This window comes from Sabethes cyaneus, chromosome 3, assembly GCF_943734655.1.
Source record: "Sabethes cyaneus chromosome 3, idSabCyanKW18_F2, whole genome shotgun sequence".
NCBI lineage: Eukaryota > Metazoa > Arthropoda > Insecta > Diptera > Culicidae > Sabethes > Sabethes cyaneus.
This window is the reverse complement of record NC_071355.1, coordinates 185670937-185679634: the sequence shown is the minus strand read 5'-3', so window position 1 is coordinate 185679634 and position 8698 is coordinate 185670937. Positions and strand designations below refer to the sequence as shown.

The 8698-nt window shown below is 42.2% G+C and overlaps 1 protein-coding gene across 1 annotated transcript in view; it reads left to right on the top strand.

The window, feature by feature from the left end:
- The first annotated feature begins 2076 nt into the window (after positions 1 to 2076).
- The window catches only part of LOC128743937 (bridge-like lipid transfer protein family member 1), a 30091-nt gene continuing 23469 nt past the window's right edge, over positions 2077 to 8698 (top strand). The window contains exons 1-5 of the mRNA XM_053840650.1: positions 2077 to 2182; positions 2952 to 3079; positions 3156 to 6751; positions 6813 to 7361; positions 7733 to 8324. Coding sequence (XP_053696625.1) covers positions 2978 to 3079; positions 3156 to 6751; positions 6813 to 7361; positions 7733 to 8324 — 4839 coding nt within the window. The 5' untranslated portion in view covers positions 2077 to 2182; positions 2952 to 2977. The remainder of the gene's footprint in view (positions 2183 to 2951; positions 3080 to 3155; positions 6752 to 6812; positions 7362 to 7732; positions 8325 to 8698) is intronic.

Sequence of the window (8698 nt, the reverse complement as noted above, 5' to 3'; positions counted from 1 at the left end):
AGAAAAAGAACGTTTAAAACCATTTCACTGGCATAAAAACACAGCGGAGAACGCACTGATGACAGCACCAACCAGCGCACAGATAAAGAACAGATATATAACAATGAGCAATTTTGACAACGAAGTTCCCGATTCACAGACTTGATACAGATTGTTAACATCATGTTTACCACAATGAGTCCTATAGAAAAACAGCGACACTGGCATTCTATATATATTGATTCAACTATTTTTACTTAAAGTTTAAACGTGAAAACCAAATCTATTCTTGCTTTTATTATTATTTTCCATGCGAAAATCTACGAAAAAGACAAAAACGAAAGAAAAATTTTTCGGCCGATTTTCGGAAATTCCGTTGTTTGAATTTTCATTTCTGTTTCGTGCTAGAGGCATTAACTCAACTCGTACACTCACTTTTCGAGTTTTTCAGGCTGTAGAACCCACAGACTATTGATTTTATGAAAACAAAAATTAACTCATATCCTACAAATTATTTTTTTGCCCCTCGATTTTTCAAGCGAATTTCAAAGGGGGGGGGGGGTTGACAAAAACTTTTGAAATTATTTGCAATGGCCTAACTAGAGAATTAAGCAAATGGAACCAAATTTGGCATGTGGGGGGTTTTGGAGGCAGGAATTTTTTTATGATGGTTTGAGACCCCTCATTCCTGTGGTATAGGGGGATAAGGACTCTCATACAAATAAAACAGTAATTTTTGCGTAACTCAAAAACTAATCGAATAGTAGCAATAGTAACATTAGATGATTCAGGGCGAGACGGACACAGGCCGCGAGTGTTGCCGGCGACCTGCCGTGGGAAGCGCCGGCCACTAAGGAAGGGCAGCCCCCGTAGAAATCATCTCTATCTAGGTTTATTTATTTTCCTAGATCTACTGACCTCTATTACTTTCCTTCAGTTGGGTCACCCCTGCAAAATGGTATTTTCTACGAAAAGATTTTCTGTGAAATGGTACATCCCGCGTAAGGTTTTTCTCGAAATGGTATTCTGCGAAACTATACTCCGCGTTATGGTCAGCCGAGAATTGGTGTTCTACAAAATTGTATTCGGCGAAATGGTAATGATGTAATGATGGCGAATATTTAAATACTTTCCGCTTTATTTTATCAGGCTAAGTAATGAGTTGTTTTCTACTTTACTGTGAGGAAAATTTGTATATTAAAACACCCATGAACTCCCCAGAAACTCGAGATTGTGACAAAGGTCATCCGAGATTCACGGTTTATGTACAACACAGTTTAATTTGTGGCAATACGAAGTTTGTCGGGTCAGCTAGTATTTAATATAAGATGAAGAACGTACTTAAACACTACATCGTCAGAAGCAAGCTGTTGTCACCGTTTTCACTGAAAAACCAACAACATTCCCTTTTCATTTTCATGTACAGATAGCGCAGCTTTGTAATGAACCTTGTCCCTCTGTTAGTCAGAATGGAAACCATTTCGCAGAGGTATCAAGCGGACACAGCATAAACTAAAATTGTTTGCAAACAAAATCAGCTGACTACGCCGGTTGCAAGTTTCAATCTGTTTTTAACGCGGAAATTCGATACCCACGATCCTCACAATGGGCCCGTTTCGTTGCTCGATATCAACACTGCATGCATGTATTGCCTTACACAACCCAAAAACAAAGGAAAAAAACCGAAATGCGTTTTCGTGCCACTGAATGTTTGTAAACATTCACCTGTTGATTCGAAGGCTCCCCGGTGGCCAATTTCACAACTATCCATCTTACAGCACCGTTTTTGACATTTTCCCATCCGGCAAAACTCGCTGTCAGAGTGACAGCGGCTGTCGGCACAGACCATTATGTGACCAGAGTTGTCAGTTTTCACAGCAAGTGATTTAATCGGGCTTTTTTGTGGAAAAAGCTATGGTGTTAACAATTTTAAAATACGGGAATATTTTTTTACTTTCATATTATGTCGGATTCTCAACCTTTGTAATAGTAATTTTTAAAGATTACTAATTTAAAACTGTTTTGAGTATGACTTATTGTCTGAATGGCTAGTCTGTGTGCCTCGCCAGCTGTCAAGTCCAATGAAAAACAAGATGGCGAACGTATTTGCAAATCTTTCTGTGATGTTAGGTTTTATGTAGAAAATTGCGGTTTTCGACCGAATAAAATGCTGTTATTACATGTTACCTAGAACTATTGGAAGGTGAGTTTGTGTTTAACGCTAAAAGTTTGAAAAATTGTGATGTTGCGGATGGTTTTCCGACCAATATGTGTTGCACTTGGGTGTGTCATACTGATACTGCAATGTATTTTGATCAATTTAATGAGTAATGAATCAGATAACGAAAGTGTCGAAATATAAAGGTGATTCATTTTTTCCGCAATGCGTGAAACGTAATCAAGTGAATCCATTTGAAAAGAAGTATAATACTTGTAATAATAGAACGTTACAGTATTGATTTTTTTCGGCTAATGAAAATCTGATGAGAATAAAAATCGATTGCAGTCTAGCCGTCAAAACAAAGTTTCATAATGCTGTCAGTGCAGTGTTAATCATCTGTTTGGGATTTTGGTATATGTGTTAGTGAGAGGACAGTTCATTGGATTGATGCACTGTGGGGTGAAATTGTTTACGTTATTTTACGATTTGGTTTATGCTCCATTCCAGTTCTGAGGATCGCAAAATATAGCGATTTGAGCTAGACGTAACCAAAAAAGCAGACTAGCTTTGTATCTAGATATATGAGATAAATATGAATACATTACATAAATTATTTAAGTCAATCAAAATAGGAATCTTCTATTTACAACCATTATTCATATCAATCGTCCGTCCATTGACCCTTGCACTACATTCTTCCAGTGCTTGTTGATAAGTCTGTTTCTTTTCTTTGTTCAAAGCACTAGCTGCCGATGAAGGTCGACTGTTTTTTCTTGACAACGCATACTTACTTTAATTATCTCCATTACAGGCTTTACGACTAAAAACGACGTCATCATGAGCTACGAAGTGTCCGAAGAGCCAGATCTAATCGATCTCGGTATGGGTCAGTTTAATACGACTCAATCGCTCGAGGAGATGAAGCTAGACAAGAACATGGTATGTATAGTAATGATTTTAGGGGTTTTAGAAAGTGTTCGTTTTTAATCTAAACATGTGCTTTGATTTTTTTTAGGTGTGGCTTCTATTCTCACTTATCTCCTCAATCGTTTGGGTGGTGTACATTACTTTTTATAATTCGCGCTTGTTTGGTTACTGTATCACGAAGCTGGTCAACCGTTTGTTCGTTAGAGGGGCCTATTTTAAGATAGGATCACTGAACGTTAATCCTTTGGCTGGGAAAATTATGTTTCGTGATGTTGTGTATGTGTGCTACGATTACACGGTTCGAGTGCAGGATGGATACTTTATTTTTCGTTGGTGGCGGTCGTATGTACCGAAGGATGTATCAGAGGATTTGTCCCATTCGGATACACGTTTGTCGGTGATGTTGAATGGATTCGAACTGCATGTGTATAATCGGTCGGATCTCTATGCTAAGTTGGAAAAAACGTTTGGACTGAAACCATCGATACTTATCCCAACGGATAATATGAGCGCAGAAGAGATTGCACGCTTCAAAGAGCAAGCAATGAACTATGAAAATCAAAGACAAAGTAATGAGCCACCAGAAAAAATAAAAAAGCCCAGACCAGAGGCAATGGCAGCAACCACCTGGAGAGATTTAATTCCTGTGATAAAAATTGATATTTGTTCCGGCCGATTTGTGTTCGGTAATCGCTTGACCCCCACAACTCTTTCTATTTGTGTGGAAGAAGCTCATTGTGTGTATAGCACAAAGCCTGCAGTTTCTAAGTTGGATCATTTTATGCATTTCGTTAAAGCAAAAGTCGAAAATTCAAAAGTGCTGTTGGCCCCTAGCCCCAAATATACGGGTCTGGTAGATGAACCGCCTCGTTACATGGGTGAAGGATTTGTGGTGATGATGTCCAATAATATTGAGCTGTACTTTTACATGGATGAAGCTGGCCTGGTCCCGGAGCAACCTGTAACGTTAACTCTGGCTAATGGTGACGTAGTGGAGGCTGCGCCACCCGTATGGGGCATCGATATAAAGTGCGGCAAAGGAACCGACTTCAGCTACGGTCCATGGGCGGATCGTCAACGGGATCATTTATTTAAATTTTTCTTCCCCCCGGATTATCAAGCGATGCAAGTGACTCAACCGCCGAAACCCGGCGATCGACGTGAGATGCGATCGTTCGATGTTAGTCTGTGTACGCTGAACGAGGCCACGATTGATATACTGTTTTCGAAGAATAAGGAAACTAACGCTGTTCATGTCAATATCGGTGCTGGATCTTATCTGGAAGTTACGCTGCCTTGGATTACGCTGCAGGATGGTTTCACTACCAAAGTAACTGGACAACTGTTGCACGTGGAAGCCACAACCAGTCTGCAGTATCGCAGTTTGGCGGAATGTGAGACGCTGCAGTTTAATGTGAAAATTCACTATCCGGTTCGGTGGAATAATCACCAAGAATGGACCATTAATTTGACCGGTAGCAAAGCAACTGCTTATATAGTGTTTTCGCACAAAGAGTTTTTCCAGGATTTGGTGGAAGATTGGGCTTCAAAAGCTAGGCCGGATATTTTGAGTTTTGTTCCCTATACCTGGAAGTTTGGAGTTATTTTGAAGGAATTCGAAATTATCACTTTGAGCAACGAGTTTAACTGGATCGATTGTTCCAGTACCAATCAGGAAAATCATCATCTTGCATTCTGTGGAGATTTGTTTGACCTGAGCTTCAGCCTTCCGTTTGATGATTTCCTTCCAAACAAGATCCCGATCGTATTCTGGATTCACGGAGAAGGTCTAGATTTAAGTATGTACCTTCCTGAGCAGTCTAGCAGTAAACCTATATTGGTTGCGCTGGATAAAAATGCCAGACTGCTGACACGTGACGGAAGTGTTAAGAAACGTTGCGAGCTAATCACAAATAAATGGCGTCGAGTTTGTCTACGTTCAGCCGGTTGGATAGATTGCTGGACCGTACCGATTGTGGCACTTTCGATTAAGTACATCTACCATCCGATGCCACCGCTTGGACCGGATCCTCAAGCAGATATAACAACACCAGAGAAAGAAGAAATCCTGCTCAGCCCAATGCGCATCCCAAAAATGAGAAAATCACCTGCCATCACTTGGAACGACGCCGGTCAACCACGGTTTGATCCTACCACTCTACCACCGGATCAAGTTTCAGTCGAACTGGAGATCGGATCTTCGATTATGCTTGCCTACGGTGCAATTTTGAGGAATTTCATACATCTAAAGGAAAACATTTTTGGCGAAGATCAATCTTTTACGGATATGGAAAAATCAAATTCCAAATCAAACTCTACCAAGAATGTTGGTACCAAATCGACAAGCTCGAAAGACGACCCAAGCAAGTCCATTTCCGAAGCGAGCGTAAACATGGAGGAGAAACCCAAACGTTTCGATCCGAGAATGTTTCGACCACTGGAAGTTATTGTTAGCGTAACCATTCACGATCTGCAGGCACACGTCATAAAGAACTGCAATGAAAATGATCCTCACTGTCCGGTTATTCTCATTGAGCGGCTCGGCTTCGAGATGAAGAAACGATTTCACGAAACCGAACTTCAAGTGCTCGTTAGTCCATCGTTTCTCATTTCTTCGGAAAACACTATTCGACCGTCGAAGGACAAACACTTAAAACAGGGACATTTGCTTCTGTCGGCAGTGCAGGTTAGAGGTCATGCCATGTTCAGCAATGAAGGTCGACAGCTGGACGAAGAAACACTTGAATACGCATGGCTGCTGGAAGTACAACTTGGAAAACTGTCCGGGAAAATGACGCTTCCCCAGTTAATGAACGTTGTAGTAGGTCTAGAGACACTAGCTTTCCTTACGATGGATTCGGAAAATGAACTAAAATCACCCAAAACCGTACGCTATTGCCATCACGGCGTTCCAACTAACGTGTGCCCGCACACGAAGGAAGAAGCTAAATATCGCTGCCCGTCGACGGAGGATATTAAGTATCGCATGACGCGAGTGGCAATCGATGCAATCGATTTTTATTTGGTGGAGAACGGAACCGCCATGCACACTTGGATCTCGCCCATTCGCATCGCAACGTGCAATCTTCATGGGCAGCAGGTCAAATCCGGAGTTACTGGACTGATTCCAACCATTTTATTGCGTCAGTTCATCTCAACTGGAGGGCATTTCAGTCACAGCAATGGTAATTCACACAGCAATACTGGAACGACTGGAAGCAGTCGATCGACTAAAGCTCATCATCAAACTAACAATAAACACGAGCCGGGATGCAAGGAGGAAACAGCTAATCCCTTATTCAAAAGACCGGACGAGCCAGCAGCGTGTGGCTGTAGCGGAATGAAGCATAAAAAGTCTTCCGAGCAATTTCAACAACAGCAGCAGCAGCAGCCGACGCAACATTCCTCCTTTTCCGTTCGCCGTGATTCGAAAGAGCACGGAAGAGACGATGCATTTGGTTCGCTTTCGAACCGGCGGAGCCACGAATCTGACCACGGTGGTTACCGGCGAGATAAGGACGATGGTTACCCTTCGGTTCACTCGACGGCTCGAAACAACTGCCGGGATATTGACTCTACGGAACCTTGGCTGGAGGTTGGATGTCTTTCACTAGGACCGATTATTATCGAAGCTGCTTCGGCGCTTCCTATTCCTGAGCACTGCTTACATTTGGTGCAGCATAAGTAATTAAATCTTTAAATTTCCTTTAAAAGAAACTTATTTAATTTTATTGTTTTTTCTCAGCTATCTTAAACTGCATGACGAGCGAGCCAGAAAACTTTGGTTCTTGTGGGCAAACAGCAGCGATCCTATTCGTTGCGGTTGCGTTGGAGGATGTGCTTTTTTCGGCACTAACCGCAACGGTCCACGCTTCTTCAAACCTTCGGCGCAGGATTTGCAGGATTTCATCAACATAGCGCGCTATCACATTTATCCGAATTCTCGCGAGTACGGCTTCGGTCAGAGTTTGCTGCATGAGGACCAGCTGGTGTTTCACACGCCACCCTATAGCCTGCAGCCGGTTTCACTGCAAGAATGCTATGAGTACGTGGGTAAACCGAACCTTCGTACCACTAGATTTGGAGCGGATTCCAAATCACCTCTGCCACCGAAGCATGATTCGATCATCAATCAGCAAAAGCAGTGTGACGTATCCCCTAACAGTACGTTGATACGCAACAGCGGTGACAAGTCGGGAAAATCCTCACTAGAACGCGTCAAAGAAAAAGACACCGGTTCGCCGTTAAGTTCCGATCGCAGCAGAGGACGACGCTTTTCCTACACTAGTGCGAGGTAAGTGAATGAATGTGGTTGTGGCTCAAAGGTGTAGTCTACTGACTTAACAATGTATAGGTTGTGAGTTCAATTCCCACATACGGGGTTAGGGTCGTTCATCTGTGACAGCATTTTTCGTAATCAGTTGAATTTGCCTGGCATGATGTTAGCTCAAAGAAAAGAGAGACCCGATAGTAAAGCAAATTACGATTTGGTATGCACCAGGTAAAGTGTTGTCTGAAGAATTTGACACCCTTTGTATAATGCTACCTACATGATCTATTTTTAATTACTCGAACAAGAATTACAATGAAATAGAGAACTTAATAGCTGATGGCCGAGAATGGGTGAAAAGGTATATTACATGTTTATTTTTTTTTTTGTTCCAGACAAAACACAATTTCCCATGACGTTCCATACTATCGGCTGTTGGAATCCAGTCCCAAGGTTAATAGTTCGAAAATCTCAACCCCTACACCGTCTCGCCAGGAATCGGAATCGCGCCTTCTCACACCCAAAGCAATTAAAGTGCAAACCCCCAAAACCAGTGCGTCCGATTCTCGTCTCACAATGGAATACGTTCAGGGTGACGATACCAGCAGTATGACGGAGGAACCAACGCACGAGCTGTCACAATCTGCTCCCCAGCCACACCCGCTGGAATCCGATTCAGAGCATTCGCTCAGCCCGAAAGTTTCCGAGGACGTAATCATTCGGGACGTTCAGCGTACAGTTTCACTGACGTCGGAAAACCCATCGGAAGCGTTTTTCTCGGCCGACGAAGATCTGCACGCCTCACGCAGCTCTAGCTTGAAGGCAAATGACGTACCATCGATACCGAAGAAACGTTTTGCTTCTGATCTCAGTATTGTTGGACCGAATGATTTGGAAGGGAAGCTTTCGTCCCATCGAAGCGATTACGAAATCCACACACCGGAACATCGCAGTTTACCCATGAGACCACAGTCTACAGCGGAGCTGGTAAGCATCCTTTTCCTTTTGTTTTCCAGGGCGTATATATCTAGGCAATCTGGAGTTAATTTTTTATTTTGAGTGCAGACCTGTTTTGACACAGTAATTTAGATAGGCATTTTTATTCATTGCGGCGATATTTTTGTTAATGCGTTGGTTTGTTGAGCCTCAATTGCGCTAGCTTGTAGAAATGATGATTATCTTACCCGAAACAAATCATCAAATCTTTATTTCATATCTTAAATTTTTCGAAGCGTTTCGCATGATTTTAATTCATGATTCCAGAAATTCATTTTTGCAGAACCAAGTATTGATAGCGATTTTCTTGTTTTTATGCTTGCAAAACGCGCAAAACTCATATCCTCCTTCGCCACGTGGTTCCA